The sequence below is a fragment of the Tachypleus tridentatus genome, chromosome 13 (assembly GCF_004210375.1).
Source record: "Tachypleus tridentatus isolate NWPU-2018 chromosome 13, ASM421037v1, whole genome shotgun sequence".
Lineage (NCBI taxonomy): Eukaryota > Metazoa > Arthropoda > Merostomata > Xiphosura > Limulidae > Tachypleus > Tachypleus tridentatus.
Window position 1 is genome coordinate 173,581,013 of NC_134837.1, and position 23,344 is coordinate 173,604,356.

Below are 23,344 nucleotides of genomic sequence, written 5' to 3' on the forward strand. Positions count from 1 at the left end.
TCAGTGATGTCGAGAAAACCCACTTGTAGAGAAAAAATATATATGGAAAACGGTTCGTTTGGGTTGAGAAAATATTTTACGTAGAGGAGCGAACAACGTTTCGACTTTCTTCGGTCATCGTCAGGTTCACAAAGAAAGAAAGAGGTAACTGACCGGAAGCTGACCACATGTTTGAAAGGGGTTGTGTAATGAGTGTCGGAATGCAGAAGGCGGTGTTAGATGTTTGAATATATAATTTTTTATTATTTATTATATTATTTTTAATATAGGTATAAAGATGTTCCTTTGTATTGGTTTATTTTGGGATTAAGTTGTTGTATAAGTAAGGCTTCTTTAATTTTGCGTTTGTTTATGTTTGTTTCTTTATTTAGTATCTGAGTGTTTTCTATGGCTATGTTGTGTTTATTTGACTTGCAGTGTTCGAAAACGTGTGAAGTTGACTTTTATGTTCTTTGAATCTGGTTTCCATTTTTCTACTTGTTTCTCCAATATAAAAGTCGGGGCAATTATCACATTGGATTTCATAAATAATGTTGGTGTGGTGTTTGTCAGTGTAGTTTTTACATTGAAAAGACCTCAGTGCCTGGTTTCTGAATAAATTTGGTATTAACTGGAATGTCATATTTTGTAACTAGTTTTTGCCAAATGTTGGTTATTTTTCTGCTGATGTCGGGAATATATGGTATGCAGCAGTATATGGTTTCGTGATTTTTTTACTTGTGAGATATATTTACTTTTGTTGGTTGATTTTGCTTTCTGTCTAGGTGTGTGCATATAATGTTTTCTACGGTTTGTGAAGGAAACTTATTGATGTTGATGAAGTATTGTTTTATTTTGCCTAATTCATCGTTAATTTTATCTGGTGTGCATAGTTTTATGGCTGTGTTTATTTGGTTTCTTAGTATGTTGAGCTTTTGTTTTGTTTCAAGTGCTGAATCCCAAGGAATGTATAGTCCAGTATGGGTGATTTTTCGATGGATTTCTGTTTTAAATTGTGTATCGGTTCTTGTAATTTTGAGGTTAAGAAATGATATTTGATTGCTTTCTTCCTGTTCACATGTGAAGTTAATGTTGGGATGTATAGAGTTTATGTGATTGAAAAAATTAAGTGTGTGTTCTGTAGATCTGAATCCCACAACCGTGTCATCAACATATCTGTACCAGTATAGTGATGGATGTAATGCTGTGTTAATTGCTTGTGTTTCAACTTGTGTCATAAAAATATTGGCTAGAACTGATGATGTAAGTGGCGGATATAATTTTTGATAAATACACAAACATTAACCAAAATTTACAGAAAACACTACTTAAAACCATTTTGAACACGAAACACAAAGAACTACATGACTTACAAAAACAAAAAATGAACCTAGACCATCAACTGGTATGTTGCATTAAACCAGAAATTTACAGACTTATACAACGAAACATAAACCAAATCAACACTAGGGATGATAGAGACAAAAAGATCTGCCACAACAAAAAACTAGAAAAACTAAGATGCAAACAACAGAAAAGACAACACGACAAACCGTTGACTAACCTCATAATTAACAGATGCGACCAACAATTAAACACAGATGAGATACATCTACTTAACAAAGGACTCAACTTTGCAATAGCACCAAGATACATTCCAACCTTAGAAATCAAAACATGTTTAGAAGATCTAGCCAGGAGACTTGTAATACTTTCTACAGAAAACAAAAACAAGAAAACAACCGAAAACAACCAACAGAAAGAAAACAACTTTATTGACATCCAGCAGCCAAACTTCCCAAGAAAAACTAAAAATTTATATTTTCCAGAAACATCTGAAAACAACATCTTAAACGATTTTTTCAAAGAATTTTTTCACAAAACCATCAACATAATTTCACAAAACAGAAAGCTGAAAAACAATCTTACAAAAAGAGACATTAATTCCATTAAAAACCTAAAACAAGACAAAAACAATAAGATTCTAAAAGCAGATAAAGGTAACGCTATAGTCATAATGAACACGAATGAAGACATCCAAAAAATGACGAACATCCTATCAGACACTCACAAATTTAAACCAACACACACAAATCTAACAAAGACACACGAAACGCAACTAAACAAAATACTATTAAAAATGAAAAAAAGCCAACACAATTTCACAAACACTTTATTCCTACCTACGTAAAACCGACTCACGCACACCACAAATATACGGCATCCCCAAACCTCTTAAACCAGATTGTCCATTACGACCAATAGGGTTCACATATGAATCGTTTAATTACAATCTTGGTAAATACATAGCATGGGCATTCTCCAAATATGTAACATCAGCCAGCTCATTCATCAAAGACTCTTTTAATTCGATGTCTAATCCAAATCAACTTGATCATAAAGCCTTAATGGTCAGTTTCGATGTTATATCGCTCTTTACAGAAGTTCCAACTACTGAAGCCTGCAAGATAGCCTTAAAACCCTATATCCGAGACCTTAACCCATCTATAGACATTCCCAGCAGCCAATTAGCAATCCTCGTACAATTCACTACGATGAAGACAAACTTCACGTTCAACAACCACAACTATATACAAACAAATGGCCGAAGCATGGGCAACCAAGTATCACCAGTTCTAGCCAATATTTTTATGACACAAGTTGAAATACAAGCAATTAACACAGCATTACACCCACCACTATACTGGTACAGATATGTAGATGACACGATTGTGGGATTTACGTCTACAGAACACACACTTAATTTTTCAATTACATAAGCTCTATACATCCCAACATTAACTTCACAAGTGAACAGGAAGAAAGCAATCGAATATCATTGCTTAACCTTAAAATTACAAGAACCGACACACAATTTAAAACAGAAATCCACCGAAAAATCATCCATACTGGACTTTTCTTTTCTTGGGACTCAGCACATGAAACAAAACAAAAGCTCAACATACTAAGAAACTAAATAAACACAGCCATAAAACTATGCTCACCAGATAAAATTAACGATGAATTAGGCAAAATAAAACAATACTTCATCAACATCAATAAGTTTCCTTCACAAACCGTAGAAAACATTATATGCACACACCTAGACAGAAAGCAAAATCAACCAACAAAAGTAAATATATCTCACAAATAAAAAAATTACGAAACCATATACTGTTACATACCATATATTTCCCACATCAGCAGAAAAATAACCAACATCTGGCAAAAACTAGTTACAAAATATGACATTTCAGTTAATACCAAATTTATTCAAAAACCAGCCACAAAACTGAGGTCTATATTATGTAAAAACTACACTGACAAACACCACACCAACATTATTTATAAAATACAATGTGATAATTGCCACGACTTCTTTATTGGAGAAACAAGTAGAAAAATAGAAACCAGATTCAAAGAACATAAAAAGTCACCTTCACACGTTTTCGAACACTGCAAGTCAAATAAACACAACATAACCATAGAAAACACTCAAATACTAAATAAAGAAACAAACATAAACAAACGCAAAATTAAAGAAGCCTTACTTATACAACAACTTAAATCCAAAATAAACCAATACAAAGGAGCACCTTTATACCTATATTAAAAATAATATAATAAATAATAAAAAAATATATATTCAAACATCTAACACCGCCCTCTGCATTCCCACACTCAGTTACACAACCCCTTTCAAACATGTGGTGAGCTTCCGGTCAGTTACCTCTTTCTTTCTTTGTGAACCTGACGATGACCGAAGAAGGTCGAAACGTTGTTCGCTCCTCTACGTAAAATAGTTTCTCAACCCAAACGAGCCGTTTTTACATATATAAGGTCTCTCTCAACGTGCCATCGCTGGTGAGATTGGGTGTAGTAAAAATGCTGTTGCAAGTTTCTTAAAAGACCATGAGGGATACGGAACGAGAATTTTAAGTGGTCTGCCAAAGAAAATTTCGCCGGCATTGAGCAGCAGGATTCGACAGGTTGTCCGGCAAGACACCAGCCGATCGTCGAACCAGATTAAGGCCCTTACGGACGCAGAATGCAGCTCAAGAACAATAAGACGGCATCTACGAGAGAAAGGCTTTAAACACCGTAAACATCTTCAAATGCCACGTTTCCTTCCACACCACGAAATAGCTCGGTTAAACTTTGCTGAGAAGTACCAACCATGAGACGTAAAAAAGTGGACGAAGGTTTTGTTCCCTGATGAGAAAAAAATTAATCTGGATGGTCCAGATGGCTTCCAACGTTAGTGACAGAATAAGGATATCCCACCGGAGACATTTTCTACACGACACAGTGGAGGAGGTTCCATCATGATCTGGGGTGCTTTCTCCTTCCATGGAACAATGCAGCTTCAGGTTATACAGGGGCGTCAAACAGCAGCTGGCTACATTGGCATGTTGGAGAGAGCATCCTTATTGACTGAAGGCCCTCGCTTGTGTGGAAATGACTGGATCTTTCAGCAAGACAACGCTGCAATCCACATTGATCGCAGAACAAAGAACTTTTTCATGGCGAATAACGTGATTCTTTTGGACCATCCAGCGTGTTCGCCCGAACTGAACCACATTGAAAATGTTTGGGGGTGGATGGCAAGGAAAGTCTATAGAAATGGACGTTAATTCCAAACAGTGCATTATCTTCGTGAAGCCATCTTCACCACTTGGAATAACATTCGAGCCAGCCTTCTGCAAACGCTTATATCGACCATGCCAACGCGAATGTTTGCAGTTATTCGCAGTGACGGCTGTGCAACTCACTGCTGAGACCTCTTGTTGGGCATTTCCTACCCTGTTTAGGACTTCTTTTTGGTATGGTCTTAAACTTTTGATCAGCTAGTATTTAGGCTTATTTCATAGTGTTCACATTTTCCCTATTAAATGCTACAAAAGTTTTAATTTCCCTTTTCTTATTTTTCATCTTTCGAAGCTCTACTCAAATAAGTGGTTGAGTCTGACAACGCAAGATGCATATTTTTTCTTTATGTTCATTGGTCTTAAGATTCTGGCCAGCAGTGTATTAGTAAAAGGGCAGCAAAGAACGACAAAAACCTTTTAAGAGTACAAACATCATTTCACAGTATAACTTATTTTACTCTAATTTAAAACACATTTCATAAAACTAGATCATTCTTCATTTTAATAGTACTACGGAAGTTAATGAAAAGAAATTAGTAATGGAGCATGAAACAAACTATTTTTATGTAATTATTATATTATTTCTTTAATAAAAATGCCTCTTCAGTTGCATAGCGGTATGTGTGTGGACTTACAACGTTAAAAACCAGGTTTCGATATCCGCGGTGGGCAGAGCACAGACAGCCCATTGTGTGGCTTTGTGTTCAATTACAAACGAACTTGAACGTCAGTTTCGTTAACAATACTGATTAAAATGCTTGCTGTATACAAGAGACTTATTTTTATTGCATGTAACTAATTTATTATACTTTTTTTATTTTGAGGATTATTTTGCATTGTTAACTTAGTATATGGATCCAGGCCTAACCCAAGTCTTCTAAACTGGCCGAAATTCGTGAAATATTTTTGGGATGACAGTCAAAATATCAATTACAACAATGATACCGAACTGATGAAGCAATACATTCTGGTTAACATACGTTTTTGTTTTATGACAATGGATGCTCCTAGTTAGACCGCTATATTCAATTAGCTACTTTAATTACAGGGTAATTTTTAATTCTTATCCGTGTACGTAACGTGCTTTGATAATTTGTTGTAGAAAGTTTATAAATATTATTGCTTAATTTAGAAACACATTATTTTTCTATATACTTTGATCTTATGTTGCACGAGTTGTTAATATACAGCGCTCCCAAGAAGTATAATGTAGTTCAATGCTTTAAAACACAACTACTTCCCGCACCAAGGGTGCAGACGATTAAATCATTTTGATGATATACAAATATAAAACTGTACGGAAGATTCCCTATTTCTGTTTCTCGGTAGGACAGCAGTAAGTCTATGGTTTGTTTGTTTCTAAATTTCGCGTAAAGCTATACGAGAGCTATCTGCGCTAGCCGTTCATACTTTAGTTGTGCAAGACTAGAGGGAAGGCAGCTAGTCATCATCATTTACCGCCAATTCTCGGGCTACTCTTTTACCAATGAATAGTAGCATTTACCGTCACTTTATAACGCCCCCACGGCTGAAAGGGCGAGTAAGTTTAGTGTGATGGGGATTCGAACTCGCGATCTTCAGATTATGAATCGAGCACTCTAGCCACCTGGTCAGGCCGGGCCTATAAGTCTATAGAGTTATAAGGCTAAAATTAGGGCTTTCTTTTAAAATAAATAAAAACAACTCGTACATGATACAAAATACTGTTACACTAGTGAATGGTGTCACTATAAATATGGCTTACTGTTGAACGCTACCTGTTATAAAACAGTCCTTGCTCGTTACGAGTAGGAACTGGATAATCTTGAATTTTATGTGTGTGTATAACAACACCTTCAAACTCTTAATTTTAGAACTGCGTGATTAGGAAAAATATTTATTAACAAATGATATTTTTCAAAGAGTTTGGTTTGTTTTGAATTTCGCGCAAAGCTACACGAAGATTATGCACGCCAGCCGTCATTAATTTTTGCAGTGTAAGACTAGAGGGAAGGCAGCTGGTCATCACCTCCCACCACCAACTGTTGGGCTGCTCTTTTACCAACGAATAGTGGGATTGGCCGTTATGTTACAACGCCCCCATGGCTGAGGGAGAGCGTGTGTGGTGTGACAGGGATTCGGACCCGCAACCCTCGGATTACGAGTCGAGTGCCTTGACCACCTTGCCATGCTGGATTCTTTTTAAAGAGTGTATGTAATGCTGCAGTAATAGAACATCTGTTGCTATTCGTAGTAGAATATCTGAAACTTTCTAATATCTGGAATAACACCAGCAGAATATTTTTCAAAACAAGATGGATAAGATGTCAAAGAACAACATTGTTAGAGAGAATACAGTGACGTCATCAGACAAATCCTTACAAAATAACTGGTACCAGTGTCTACGAAGATTATGTGTCACATGAATTCATATACAAAGGAAACAAAGACGAATATTCCATACCTGCAGTATCAAGCTTTAAAACCACCAGGTCTCGGAAGGAGATAAGAGCCGTTTGCCTGATTGTTACATGCTCCCTAGTCTGTGATGTAGAATTGTGATGGTTTAACACATAAATAACTCTTCCGTAAAAGAAAATGATGGTAAATAAATAACAAATAAATCCTTCGATACATTTTTCTTTTAGCATAGGTAAATAACTATCTTGATTTTAAAACAGTAAATAAGTTTTTCAGTTAAAAGAAAATTAACCTTTTCATTAAAAGGTATATAACTTTTCCATTCAGTTTCAAAATGTGTTATTTAACTTGCATATATCTGGGTAAACTCTCTTTAACAGATAGCTTAATTTTCGTATTTAAAAACACAAATGTTTCTGTATGGCAAGGGTACGATTATTTATACCTAGGGAACACGAAAGCCTGAAGGGAGTAGCTTCAGACAGTTGTTCACTAACTATGTATCATTACCTCTGAATTATATACAACGAATAACTTTAACGGCATTAACAATGTATCAGTCTTTTTCTTACAGCAAATTCACATCAAGATATCCACTGTGTCCACCGCACGAACCCCTGATTCAAGCGTTGTAAATTCGACCCCTCTCACTGTCTCACTGAAAGACCCTGAATTCATTCTATCAAGTATACTGTAACAATGGAGGCACAAGAGCTTGTATACAATGAACAAGAATACTATAACAGTGGAGACACAAGGACTTGTATACAATGAACAAAAATACTATAATAGTGGAGACACAAGAACTTGTATACAATGAACAAGAATACTATAACAGTGGACACACAAGGACTTGTATTCAATGAACAAAAATACTATAACAGTGGAGACACAAGAACTTGTATACAATGAACAAGAATAGTATAACAGTGGAGACACAAGGATTTGTATACAATGAAAAAGAATACTATTACAGTTGAGACACAAGAACTTGTATACAATGAACAAGAATACTATAACAGTGGAGACACAAGGATTTGTATACAATGAACACGTATACTCTAACAGTGGAGACACAAGAACTTGTATACAATGAACAAGAATACTATAACAGTGGAGACACAATGATTTGTATACAATGAACAAGAACACTATAACAGTGGAAACACAATGACTTGTATACAATGAACAAGTATACTATAACAGTGAAGACACAACTTGTATACGATGAACAAGAACACTATAACAGTGGAGACAAAGGACTTGTATGCAATGAACAAGTACAGTGGTAGGATCATAGTTATAAGTTCAGTGTTTAGCAACTTGAAGGGTTACTTAAGGCTTGCGTATGACAAACAACAATAATGGTAGTAAGGTATGGATTTACGTCTGACTTCTGTGTTTAGGACAACAGTCAAAGTATATACAGAAAGAAGAAGTTAGTCCTAATGTTCAACAGAGGTCGCCCATATAGGGAACTTTGTTGTATATTTAAATGTATGATGCGAACGAAACATTTCTTCCATTTTGAGGATATGATACGCAAGAGAAGAATAATTTGGAAATATCCGGTTTAGGAAAAAAAACGACATCTGCCACTAGGTGGCGGTCGACTCGTATGAAATGATATTACCAAGAGCCATGTCCAGTTGGGGAATCGAATCTTGGATTTTAGTACTGACTTATCGAGAGGCCATAAAATAACAAGCTCATGAGATATAAGAATACATCAAGGACAATATACCATGCTTCAATGACGTGTAACAGTGCTATCTCCGTCTAAAACTGTGTTACAACTGAGTTGAGCATGGGAACTTGCGAATGTTTGACATCTCAAAACTGACTTCAACGTGAAACAAACAGAATTCGGCAACACCACTTATATTAATGCTGCTAGATATTGACGTTTATTATTTTGTCTGTATGATGAACTAGTTTAACAGTGGCAAAATATGGGATTACTTTTGTGTCTGAGTTCTATATAATAAGTTAGCATAACAATAGAAAATAAACTTCTGATAAACGTATAATAACAGTATCAGAAAAAGGGTTTACTTGTGAAAAATATATATTCAAATAATATAAAAGAAGCAAAAAGAAAGGGGTTTAAATCTGATAAATATGTAATAAGCAAGTATAACGTTAGCAAAATTTAGGCCTACTTTTGATAATTACAGAACTAGATAAGGTAACAATAACAAAATGTGGGCTTAGTTCTGATAACTATGTAATAGTAATAAACTAGATAGCACTGGTACCATAAAAGTTTATTGTTAAATTTTACCTAATAATGTATTTAATAGAAACTGTATAAGATTCTAGTATTGACTTCTATTTAATAAACTAACATAACATAACAGTAACTAAATAACGGTATATTTATGATTTATATATTATGAACTAAGATGACAACATCAAAATAAGGTTTTTATTTTTGACTAATATGTAACAATCTAGTATAATATTAACACTATACGAGTTCAATTAGCAGCAAAAATAGCACTGGCAGGGTTACTTCTAACATCTATGTAGTAAATTAGTGTAACAGTAATAACACATGGATTTTTTTCCGATTTTTAAGTAATAAATTAGCATAACAATTAGCACGAGAAAGGTTTACTTTTGATTTCTATATAATTATTTAAAATATAACTGGCACCATAGAAATTCTGTTCTAAATTTCACATAACAACTACCACAATAATGTCATTACTTGATAATAATACCTTTACGTGGACCATGCAGGCGTCCAGCAGAGGAAGAATTTTATTAAAAAAATCTTCCCAGGTTTCTTCCATGAGCTTCAGTAAATTTCCTCCTATTATAACATGTTGAGAATATCACGTGTTAGTCAGAACTTTAACACTGTATTCAAAACATACTCCTAGCTAGTTGTAACAGGAACTCAGACAACGTTTAATGTGTTGGATTTCTCTATGATAACACTTGATAACAGTTTAATTTGAAACTGATTTAGCTTCATGCTTCTTTCTATGAAACTGCATTCAAAGATCACGTACTACTAATATAATTCTAAAATGAAAAAGGAAATACCGTTAGAATTATTTTACTGTGAATGAGAATATAAGTGCTATTTGTGAGTTTTTATTTTTAATGTATCAACGTGAGAATTTTTACTTTAGTCAAAGAGAAAAAAAGACCATAGCATATTCTCACCCACAATGTTTTGCCTGATATCCTCTCTTAGAATGATCATACCCTTCGTCAATAACTGCTTCTACATAGGTGAGAAAATAGAAGAAACTTGAGTTGAAATAAATGGCTCGGAAAAAAATGTACTTTATGTCAAGTGAAATCATTAGAGAGAGAAAAGAAAATCCATCCTCGCCATAACTACGAGACTTCTAGAGAATACATGAAAAAGTTAAAGCCTAATTTTATAGAAACACTGCGTCAGTTTGTTTGTGTTTTTTGTACGGTTTTTACTATTTATGTTTCATCTGTGCCATTACTGAGCTGCCGAACACCAGGGGTAGTTAGTCTTCACTGTACGTGTAACGAGATAATTTTGTCTCAGATATATATATGCTAAGTGTGCAAAACAAACACTAGTTCAGCATAAAATGTGGATTGATCTTCTTAATATTCCAACGTACAAAACAAACAGATATGTAACTATTTATATAAGTACTCCTTTTTTTTTATCCAACTCTTGATAACTGCATAGATGTGACAATAATATCAGTACCACACTAACTTGTCAATATTAATATAAATATATAAATTGAAGCAAATTCCGTCCAATAAATCCTGTAACTTTGTTACATGATTTTTTTAATAACTGAATAAAAATGCTTTGAAGAATATTTTCATAATGTCGCAATATTTTAAGATAACGTGAATTATCTTCTTTCGATTTGTGACGTGATAGGAGATACATCTTCTGACGGTGGGTAACAAATTCCATTTCAATAATCGGTTGAAAACTGCAGTTCAAAGTCATATCCATTCTCATGAATAGCCAGACAAAAACAACAACTTCTGTTACTAGGTGCTAAATTTCGTCAAGTTAATTTCCAATAAAAAACAACATAATACTTACAGTTTCTTACCTTGAAATAATCGAAGATAAAACATACAGCTTGTGTATTCTGAATGTTTCTGGAGATATAAATAACACTGTTTGAAAGGAATATATGTGGTTGTCGAATAACATTTATGAAATAAATGACACATTGAAAGTTACATGAAAGAAAAAAAAACGTTAATCAGTAACAAACCTTTCTTACCTAATTTAAAAAAAACAAAAATTATACTTTTTGTTGTAAAATTACTTAACGTTACCACAAATGCGTTTATCAGATTTGTGAATAAAAAACAAACAAACAAATGAACCGGGAATAGCTTCCAAATATATATATAAAAAACACTTGAGCTGTCCATAACAGGCCTCCATAACGAAAGTAGAAACGTATGTGTTTGTAAAAATTGTGTTAACTACAGAGGTTAGTTTATTGTTTCTTTGTTTATTTTTAGCTCATGTGCAAGCTTAATGACAGAAAAACATATAGCTCATTTCTCTATTTTATACCAAACATAGATTGTCTGTTTGTTTTGAAATTTGCGCAAAGCTATACTAGGGCCATCTGCGCTTGCCGTCCCTAATTTAGCAGTACAAAACTAGAGGAAAAGCAGCTATTCAACCCCACCGCCAACTCTTAGGTTACTCTTTTACCCGCAAATAGTGGGATTGACCATCACTTATAACGCCTCCACGGTTGAAAGGGCGAGAATGTTTGATGTAACGGGAATTCGAAACCACGACCCTCATGTTGCGAGTCTAGCGCCCTAACCACCTGACCATGCCAGTCCATCAAACACAGAAAAAAAACTATCTGGCCATAGGTGATAAATATATTAATAATTTGAGAAATAATGAAAAGGCCTTAATATTTCTGATTCTTAAATACTTACACCCTCCCCCCCACTGAGTTAGGTTTGGTTTGGTTTTTGAAATTTCGCACAAAGCTACTCGAGGGCTATCTGTGCTAGCCGTCCCTAATTTAGCAGTGTAAGACTAGAGGGAAGGCAGCTAGTCATCACCACCCACCGCCAACTCTTGGGCTACTATTTTACCAACGAATAGTGGGATTGACCGTCACATTATAACGCCCCCCCCCCGGCTGGGAGGGCGAGCATGTTTGGCGCGACTGGGGCGCGAACCTGCGACCCTCAGATTACGAAGCGCACGCCTTAACACGCTAGGCCATGCCGGGCCCCGGAGTTAGGTATTAGACTGAAAAACTTATAACGTTAATAAAGACTGGGTTTTAATACTCGAGGTAGGCAAAACTCAGATAATCCACTAGCTCCTTCACCAAACGAAAATTACTTATCAATCGAAATATATCTTGTAAACACATACCCAAATTTTTACTAGAAGAGTGTGTTCATCATGTGCACATAAGTGGCACAATTAACAATTTTAGACTAACACTTTGATTCTAATACGAGTGGTTTAGAGCGAGAGTTGTTTATTTCTTACTTGTTACTCACCCCGAGTTTTAATGGGTACTTCATGTTTAACTTTCAAGGAATGCACTGTTGAAGTTGAGTTATGTTTTCTCAAAATTATGCGTGCTTTCTCCTTTTACATTTTAACTTTTCCATTTAAAATTTTCAAGAGAGTAATTTGATCCCAAATTGCACGTGTTTCGTATGCGAACAATAAAGCTAGTGGTACTGTTCCGAAGTCCATCATTTTTCGTCTCTTATAGCAATCTTTAACATCGCCATTAACCAGCCACGCATGCGCTCTAGATTTTGCAATATTTAAACAACAGTTCTTTGTGGTTTTTCTTCATATTATGTTATTTTTCATGTACTGAAATACACAACATACTCAAGCTTCATTATTTCTCATTTACATTAAGAAAAAACAAACAATCTAAACACAAAACTCAAATACACTCAACATTTTAAAAATTATAAAAAGTACAGCAGATTTTTAAAATCTCTTCATCAAATAAGCAATATAAGTATTTGTATAAATACGCTATATTTCATACATAATGTAGGCAGAACGAGCATACCTTATTATTACGTTCAAAATGCACAGAATTATACACCAAATACAGACAGAACAAACGCACTGTATCATACGTTGTAAATTCAGAACGTTAAACACGCATTACAGACGGAACAAGCATACCGTATTATTAAATTGTAAATATGCGGCATTAAATACGCAGTGCAGACAAAACGAATGCATTATTACGTTGTAAATGCACGACATTACTTACATAGTGTAGATGGAATGAACATACCGTATTATTATATTACACAGTAAATACACGATGTTACATGCACACCGCAGAAAGAATAAAGGTACCTTATTATCACGTTGTAAGTCTGAAAAAAGGAACATGCCTTATTATTACCTTGTAAATGTACAACATTACTTACACAGTGCAAACAATACGAATATACCATATTATTACGTTGTGGATACATGGCACTACGTACATAGTACAGGCAGTAGTTTTATTACATCGTAAATAACAATGTTTTGGCACGACAAGGGACATATTGATCGGTCTGTCCTCTAAACTGAAACTATTAGATAAATAGATTTTTAAAAAATCTTAAGGCCAGTCGTTATAATTCACATAAAAATCAAGCTTTATCTTAAACTCACTTAAATTTACTGCCTACACAACATTTAAAGACAACCCATTCCATTGGCTAACTAACCTGTTAGAAAAAATAAATCCGTCTTAGCTGAAGATGATTCCTGTTGTGCCAAGCTATACATTTGTGTCCAATATCCTACTATTTTTACTGTTAAATATGGAAAAAAAAGATGATGCCTAAAAACTATCAATTCCCTTTACAATATTAAACACCTCAGTCAGTTCCCCTCAACTGACTTTGTTTTTCAAGAGAAAAGAATTAGAAAGATCTCAACCTTTCATGGTATGACGACCCTTTCATTTCACGTGCCATTCTCTCTTTGCCATACCATTAGCAACAGCACTCTATTTGATTGGTTTTAGAGACTGATCAACTACTACACCAAGATCCTTTTTCAACACTGTTGTAACTTTTATAACACAGTTAAGGTTAGGTTATTCCCATCCAAAGTATACTTATAATTTAAATTATAACCTACATATATTGTCTTGTATTTATCATAATTAAACCCCACCTACCGTTTATTTTCCCAACTCACTAAATGATCTAAATCCTTTTGTAAAGCAGCAGAATCTTCTTCACACCTAGCAACACTCAAAACCTTGATATTATCAACAAAATTTAAGTAACTTATTGTCTATTATTTGGCTATGTGCAATTGATGTAAATCAAAAATAGCAAATGTCCTATGATTGAATCTTGAGGTACACCACTTGTGACATTAATTCAATTTCATTTAACTCCACTTCTAACAACCCTCTTCTTTCTTCCATCCTTTCACTCTTCTATCCAATTTGCCAACTTATTCCCCACATCTATATAAATAAGTTCTTTACAGGTCTTTTATGTAACAACTTGCCAAATACTCTCTGAAAGTCCAGATACACCAAATCTATATCCTTATCTTCATCTACATAAGTAGTAACCTTTTCAAGAATATCAAAAGATTTGTAAGGCAAGATTTCCCTTTGTGAAACCATGTCGACGATCCAATAAATCTATAAACTTTGTTAAATGACTTTGTAAAACATCTTTTATCAAACTTTCCAAAACTCTTTCCACAACTGATGTAAGACTAATTGGCCTATAGTTACTGAACTATTTTTTATCAGCTTCCTTGAAATAGGTAGTGACATTAGCGAACTTCTAATCCTCTGGTACCTGCTTACTAATGGTACAAGAACTTACAACAAATAGTAACAAGTAGCTCATATATTCAATCCCTAACCTCCTTAAAATCCTTTGAGGAACATTACCTGGCCTCTACAGCATCAGAATTACATACACAGTTTAGACATAACGAACACGCCGTATAATTACGTTGTTACTGCACGACGTTATTTATACAGCGTAGACAGAACGAACACAACGTATTATTACATTGCAAATATACGGAGTTAATATATACATAGTACAGAAAACAAAAGAAACATACCGTATTATTTCGTAGAGCAACGCTAACTCTCCAGATTCTAAAGATGACTGTTTTTTCTGAAACAACCTGATGATGAAGATGTGTAGACTGCAAAATCACAAAATACAACGTATTAGGTGAAATTATAATAAATAACTCAGATATAGAAGACGACTCTTTCTTCAGCTTCAGATTTATAGCTAAGTATGTCTGTGAAATCTTGAAAGTATATATATTTATAAGTGTGTGTGTGTGTGCATTGTTTAGAAATTGCTTGTCATGTCCCGTGTATATATACGCACAAAGGAAAACAATGCGTCTTAGTTAAATAAATTTTTATAAGGTCTTATCTTGTTCTATTGAGTAAGAAAGCAAGTTACGTTGATATAATAATAGATAGTCAAACAATGATTTATAAGCACATGGAAAACGTACGTGGTATGTTCCACCATCAATAAAACTATTCTTTATGCTTGTAAATCTTTGTTTGACTACCTATTGTTGTCTTATTGTTTTTTTCTTGTTTCTTAAAAGTTAAATGATTGAGACTTCGAATATTTCGTGGAATTATTAAACTATATTGAAGTCATTAAATTGTAACTAAAGACGCTCCTAACCATTCAGAATGATAGGACAAACATTTAGAAAGCGAAATACTTCTGGTCCATACAATAGTTTAAGTCTAAGTTTAAATAAACAGATGCAAAAAGAATCTTAAGGCATAAAAATTAAAGATAAAAGAAATAAGTGTTCATTTATTTTGAAATACAAGCTAAAAACATAAACTGTTAAAAAAGCTGCAATCTAAATTAAATCAAATATATATTGTTTCTATTATATACTTTAAAATTATTGAATAGCAAAATATTAGTGTGTGCTGATGATATATCTCGTCACATCATGATAGTATTTATCGTGATGACAAAACCCAGGGTGATTTATATCTATATTTTCGACTGTTTTTTTCTATGTAAAGTCTCGCGCTTTTGCATAGCTATATCTATATTTTCGACTGTTTTTTTTTAATTTCGCGCTAAGCTATACGAGGGCTGTCCGCGCTAGCCATCCCTAATTTAGCAGTGAAATACTAGAAGAAAGGCAACTAATCAGCACCCACTTCCAGCTCTTGGGCTACTGTTTTACCAACGCATCGTGGATTGACCGTAACATTATAATGCCCTCACGGCTGAAAGGGGTAAGAATGTTTGGTGGGACGGAGATCCTAACACACGACCCTCATGTTGCAAGTCGAGTACACTAACCACCTGGCCATCCCAAGTTACATTTTTTCGCAGACTGCGCCTTATCTCAGTTGTGCACAAACGTTTTTAATTATTACTCCTTTCTAAACATACGTTTTAATGCACCCCTACGCACTCAGCAAAACACATTTTCCCATGTTAACTATTGTTATCGTATTATATAACAGTAACAATATTTCTGAGGTAGCGTTAAAACTTAATTCATTTTAAATTTGTAATTTCAGATATAATTTAGACGGTCCTATAGCCATAGCTGTTAACCCTTACCACTATCATTTCGTTAATTTAATACACGGTCTCTGACATGCGAAACCTCATTTCTTACATACTGAAGTTTTCCTATATAAAATATTATTTTCCTAGATGGACATATTAAACATATCTAGGATTTTGGTACTTTTGACTTTAAATGTCAATATCCTAAATAACGATTGGTTTGGTATGAATTTCGCGCAAAGCTTCACGCGGGCTATTTGCGCTAGCCGTCACTAATTTAGTTGTGTAAGACTAGAAGGAAGGCACCTAGTCATTACCACCCACCGCTAACTCTTAGGCTACTCATTTACCAACGAATACTGGGATTGACCATAACTTTATAACGTCTCCATGTCTGAAAGGGCGAGCAATGTTTGGTGTGACGGGATTCGAACCCACGACTCTCAGGTTACGAGTCGAGTACCTTAACCACTTGGTCATGCCGGGCCCATTAATAACTAGCACAAATACATAGCAAGTAGTATGGAACAAATAAAGAAACAATTAAGTTCCTGTTTAGTTTCCAGTGAGCTTGTTCGGTTTATACCAAACCTCTGGTCACAGTAATATTACACAGAATTAAGTTATAGAATGCTTGAGACAGTACTAGATGTACTTTCTCAGGGTCCCCGAAAATGTTCTGTTTCAAGAGTAAACAAAGTCAAAATTAAGATTAATAATTATTTTTATTTCTTGTTTTCGAATTCATGTGTTATGCTGTGTTGTAGCCTACAGAGTGCATAATTCTTCTCGTGATTCGTGGCATGCGCACGTTTTATTGACGTCGCGAGAGTAGAAGTTGCAACGTTAAGTGTCTATTACGTGACTACTGTCTATTGACTAACAGACAATACACCACTGCATAGTAGTGTGAGCGGTTAAAACAGGTGATCCCTTCAAGACGGTCTTGGGTCCCATTTCGGGGAAATAAGTTTTATATAACTTTGCTCATGTTTTCCAAAACAACTGTTAAAGAAATTTGTGGAGATATTTAAATACCTTAGTTAACGTAGCTGACCTCTAGCTATTTTGATGGGGTAAATATTATCAAGTATGAAAAATGTTAACCCTACAACAGGATTTAATTTCTGAAAAATTCTAGTGCTGAGTACACATCCAGAACAAGTGTGTAATTATTCGCAAACAAGTTCCTCTCATCCCGTGTGACTTTTAGAACTAGTTTATAACTTAATAGCATAACAAATATCACAAGAATTGTACTACAATATTGTATTTAATATTTATAGTTTGGTACAAAATATAACTTATTCCAGTATTCACTACAACCTATAAAATCATGAGCCTACACTATGTTAAGTGTGACTGTAAAAATATAACTACAACCATGAGAGCATTGCTTAAATACAGAACAATAGCAAATATTTATGAAAAGAGTTAGACAGTTTTTTATTGAACTTAGAATTTTCACTGAGAAGAAACAGATTTTGAACCATTCTGCTTTCAACCTGATTATTTTACTTGCCCTTCTATATACAGTTAAACGTTTCCATACAAAACCATCATCATGAGAAAAATAGCGATGTTATTACGCAATAATCAACCCCACTTTTCATTGGTAAAAAGAGTAGCCCAAAAGTTGGCGGTTGGTTTGTTGACTAGCTGTAATACCTCTGTGCTATCATTACTAAATTAAGGGCGTCTAGTGCGGGTAGCCCTCGTGCAGTTTTGCGCGAAATATTTCATACAAGCAAAACTAAAAATAGAACAAATCGTCTATTTCCTCAATGAAAGGCGGAGTAAAATCAAATAAGGTTCCAATAATTGACAGCGATCATCACATATACTGTGGTGTTGAAATTCATATATGATCAATGTATTATCAATATCGTGTTTTCACTAAAACTGACACTGTTTTAATGTACTCACGTATTCCAGTCTTGTTTTCGAATTAAAACTGCTGTTTCCAAGGTAAGAGTTTTAAACCTCCGTGATGTAAGCGTCGAAAAATTGCCTTCTTCCGAAAGTTCTAATGGAACACTGTTACTCGGTATTGTTTCGGGCACTCTGACAGAGGTCAAATTGCGAAAAGACTGGTCGTTAATAAAACTCCGACAATTTCTGTCCATTCGTTTGTCGTGAGCCATGATTGTGGGTAAAACATCCATTTAGTTCAATAATTCACTTGTCACATGCAACTATGTAATATTTATATTTGCATTTGTCAACTTTATAACTGAAACTTCACTGTACTACGTCAATAACAACCGATAAAGGAGTCCAAAGATACTGATAAGGCAATCTTATGAAACATTTCTCTGAATCTACATGATGTTACTGAAGTTCAAGGTATAAAATCTTACAATAATTAGTTCAATAGTAATAAGAAATGAAACTAAAATTTAATATTACAAATTGTTTCTGTGGGAAGTTTCTTTTTCTTAACTCTTGTGCCATCTTTACCTTGAAAGTACTTAGGGTAAAGAAAGTAATAAGTCATAAACTGATATTTTGTAGCTACGTTATAACTTTGAGTGTTTGCACTGTGTCAGCGATGAGTAATTGTGATAAAACTAAGGCTCGGAGTCAAGACTGACATTTTGATTTCTTTTTATACTAATCAACATTCGTAATTATGAGGTATTTAAGTACGTACTATTCGGAATAAGTAATGAACTACAAAAAAGCGTGCAACTGAAAGCTAACATTTTGGCTTAACAGGCGTTGTGTTTCATGAACTATAATCGTACGAATTAATTTGCAAGAAATTAATTAGTCTTTTTTTAAATTATGGATTCGCTTCATTTAATATACGTTTGGAAATGCTAAGTCATTAAGTATCAGAATTATTGCTCTTTAATACATTTATTTACATTTCTTATAATGCCCTCTCACATACACATCTACAAAAATAAAGACTAAGGGAATAGATACTGAATTTGTTGCGAATTACTCCGTCAAATTGTTAAGGTTAGCTATTCTTTGCGGAAGTAGTGGCAACAAACATCACCTATTAAAACATGCCAATCAGATGAAAACGTCATTGTCGCTAAACCTTTGCTTTATATAAAGTAGAAGCACTAAAATTAATGTTTTTTTAACTTTTAAAATTTTTATCCTCACAATAATATTAATTTTCGATATATTCTATGGTGTAGAACAGAATCAACAGACAGGATCAATTGTAAGGAAACTTTTTAACGATAGGGCTAGATTTCCGTAGGATCAGATTATTAGTCTGCTGACAAAACTGTCCTCGACGTTCCATGTCTTAATGTAGCATCTATTTTAAACTTATTTTATTGTATTGTAATTCTTACTTTTATGTAGCAAAATTATGTTAAAACATTATGCGATTAAACGTAACTGTTTTATATCAGTTACAAGAAATTATGAATGAATCACATTATATCTACTTAATCCAATGCCGACAAGGCCTTTAGGCCTATACCGGCGAACGTCTAACCAGCTGATATATGATGACATAGTGTTGAGAAGTTTGTATAACCAAATTGTAAGAAAAACAACATGGTGTGAATTAAGTTGTTAATATGTAATGTTAATAGGAGTCATTTACGAATCTGAATCACAACAAGGATTAACAGCACAATATTATTAACAGTTATTGTTTATCGGCACTATTATTCATTTTTATATTACTTCACAAGTAAGAAGTACAGTGTACGTACTAAGTGAAGTGAATTTAAGAAAAAGCTAAAGCTGTATAATTTTGCGTACTTATTGTCGAGTCGTAGAATAAAAAATTGTTTATCCGGTGCTAGATTTTGCCGTTGTGACATGTCAAAGATTTTACTTGATTACGTAACAAATTTTTAGTATTGGATACGAAGATTATATTCGTCCTTCTGGAATTCAATATTTATTTTGGAACATTTGATTTCACAATATTTCACTTTTGTGTTAATTTAACTTCAAATCTTTACTTGTTTTTTGTTTTGTTCCACGACAAGTGAAATAATGATTTCAGCTTAATAGTTATTTATAATAAAATTAATTGGAATATATTTACTAATAGATAAAATATTTAGAATAGAAGGCCGGTTTAACATTGAACGATTATTCAAACAAATTGGTACACCTACGTATGCACAGGTTTGTTTGAGGGGTCTCTGCGGAACCCTCTATTTCTGTGACTTAGTTATATTGCAGCTTCTTATAGTATTTAACATTTCTACATAGTCTAAATTCTTATGATGGAGCGTGGAGCATTAGCGTGCTTTCCATGTTGATTGTGATTCGCACAACAGGTATTGGTTTTTCATCTCACAAATTAAAGCATCCCTTTCAAACATTTAGGCCTGTGGCATGTTTTATTTTTTCAAAAAACACGAAGGCAGATTTTCGTTTTATTTACTGGGATATTAATAAAACAATTAATTAATCATTATATGTTTCAGTTAGAAATGGATAAATTTTGGCTTGTCTGATTTAACTCGTTTAGTTAGCACACGATCTAATAGAGGGAAGTACTGCAGCTTAACTTTTCTTACATATTGTTATGTTCTTGAAGTTATAATTTAACTAGTTATCGTATTGAACATCAGTTTTATACCCTTGGAATATATATACAAAGGGTGGCCAAACAAAAGTGGCCCCCTTGAAAATGTTATTAATTTGTTACATCTTTTAAAATATAACAGAAAAAATGCGTAAAGCAATATGTGTTTTAAAACGCACTCGATGAGATCTGTACATAAATGTTCTTAAATCCCAATTTTAACACTTTGTTTTAGCAAATACCTGAATGTTTCATGATTTTAGTAATAATTTGTGATAAGAAGTGTTGTGCACCTGCTGTAGTTTTTACACTCAGGTAATGCAGTAAAACGAAAGACATCAACTTGTAGTTTTGTTATAATTGTTTATTTGTTTTGAATTTCGCGCAAAGCTACTCGAGAGCTATCTGCGCTAGCCGTCCATAATTTAGCAATGTAAGACTAGATGGAAGACAGTCGTCACAACCCACTGCTAACTCTTGGGGTACTCTTTTACCAACGAATAGTGGGATTCACTGTAACATTATAACGCCCCAACAGCTGAAAGGGCGAGTATGTTTGGTGTGACGGGTATTCGAACCTGCGACCCTCGGATTACGAGTCGAGTGCCTTAACCACCTGGCCATATCAAGCCGTTATAATTGTATTCAACGTACATATTGCAACTGAGATTTTAAAATTAGGTACACTATTAAAAAATATAACTGACTTAGTATAGAAAGAAATAGCGTCATCAGTGAGAAACTTTTCCAATGAAATAAGATGTGCAAAATATAGTTGTAACGAGTCAGTGTTTTATCAACACTAATATTTATTGAATCATTTAATGATTTAGTGACGTTTATTGTTATCCTTACAGGTGCAGTAGCTACATGAACCTATCAAATAATCTGTAACAGATACCGAACTGTATGCACCCATTAAATCGTGTGTGGCAGACGCAATAATAGTATGCACCCATTAAATCACCTGTACTCGAGGCAGCAATTGTATGCACCCATCAAATCACTTGCATAGGTGTAAGAGACAAATTAAAAGTGGAAGACTCAAGGTTTATTTGCCAGGTCAGAGAGAAGGAATGTGCTCTTGGGTTCTGTTTCGACATTCCCTTACTGTTCTTGAGAGCAATTTTTCCTAATTTTGATGCAATTTTACGAGAACAGGTTGGAAATTAAGTAACCGGGACCCCTCCCAACCAGCTTTGTACTCCAAATTCCTTTAATTTATTAACAGAAATCGAAACGTTCTTATCTTTTGGAATATTAAAATAAAATAGATTAATGTAGTTTGATATAATAATTTATTATTGAAGTCAGATCTCTTAAGAACTGTAAACTGTGGCCACAGTAGTTCCTGGCATCATGTCGTTCTGAAAAAATAAAATAAAATACTTGGTTTGGTAATTAAATATATACGGTCGCCACTTTAAAAACTCTAAGAGATGGAAAATAACACTGTAACAAATTCACATGAAGGTAAAACACACGAAATTAAATATATTAACTTTGATATAAGGCAATGGAATGTGACTGTGTCTAATGCAAAGTTCATGATAAAAATTGTTTGAAAGTGAATGATTTTTACCGTAAGAAACACACTAAGGCTTGTGCGTAAAACGATTTAGATAAATGCCAAGAAAAGAATGAAATGGTTAACTGTTTATAATGTATGATCAGAGCTGAACCACTTCTGTGAATACACCGCAGTGTTTCTCTAATGGTCACGTGGCACCACAGTTTGTGTTAAAAAACCTACTCCTGTATATCTGGAAATCGTCACTTAAAAGTAGACGTCTCAAGTACCAAGCCTATTTCTGACAAAATATTACAATTACAGCAATCAATTACGATCTTTGTGTTGCTAGGCAATCTCGAATTTCTAAAAATCACTTTGAGAAGTGTTTTTAAAGTAAAGTAAAATAAAGTACAAGAATTGGGCTCATATATGATCAGTTTTCTTTAAATCTGAATATAAAATTTTTAGCTCAACTGTATGTTTTGTATTCATATTCCTCACTTCGTTTCTAGTTTATTTTCGATTTTTGCCGCAAATAAGCTCATACGAATGATACAGAAATTCTAGAACTCGAAGAGATATTTTAATATCTGTTGAGCATTTTGGGGCAATGTTTTATTGTATTTAAAATTTTGCTAGATAATGGATATTTTGAACAGTCAAGAATTACTTACATACGGGCAAAATATTTGTGTACGTACACCAAATCATGGGAAAGAGTATTCCCAGGCTTCGTAAAAC

General features: G+C 34.0%; 1 protein-coding gene across 7 annotated transcripts in view; it reads right to left on the reverse strand.

Annotated features, from left to right (window-relative positions):
• LOC143239972 (proline-rich protein 5-like) overlaps positions 1 to 23,344 on the reverse strand; it is a 40,768-nt gene that overhangs the window by 8,732 nt on the left and 8,692 nt on the right. Inside the window, exons 1-6 of one of the 7 annotated variants that reach the window (XM_076481686.1) lie at positions 18,501 to 18,996; positions 15,118 to 15,204; positions 11,102 to 11,168; positions 10,206 to 10,266; positions 9,755 to 9,846; positions 7,072 to 7,150 (exon numbers count right to left, since the gene is read on the reverse strand). In XM_076481686.1, the coding sequence (XP_076337801.1) occupies positions 7,072 to 7,150; positions 9,755 to 9,846; positions 10,206 to 10,266; positions 11,102 to 11,168; positions 15,118 to 15,204; positions 18,501 to 18,739 (625 nt within the window). In that variant the 5' untranslated portion in view covers positions 18,740 to 18,996. Of the gene's footprint in view, positions 1 to 7,071; positions 7,151 to 9,741; positions 9,847 to 10,205; positions 10,267 to 11,101; positions 11,169 to 15,117; positions 15,205 to 18,500; positions 19,004 to 23,344 lie in introns of those variants that run through there. The other 6 variants (XM_076481687.1, XM_076481691.1, XM_076481693.1 and 3 more) reach the window with 6 other exon arrangements.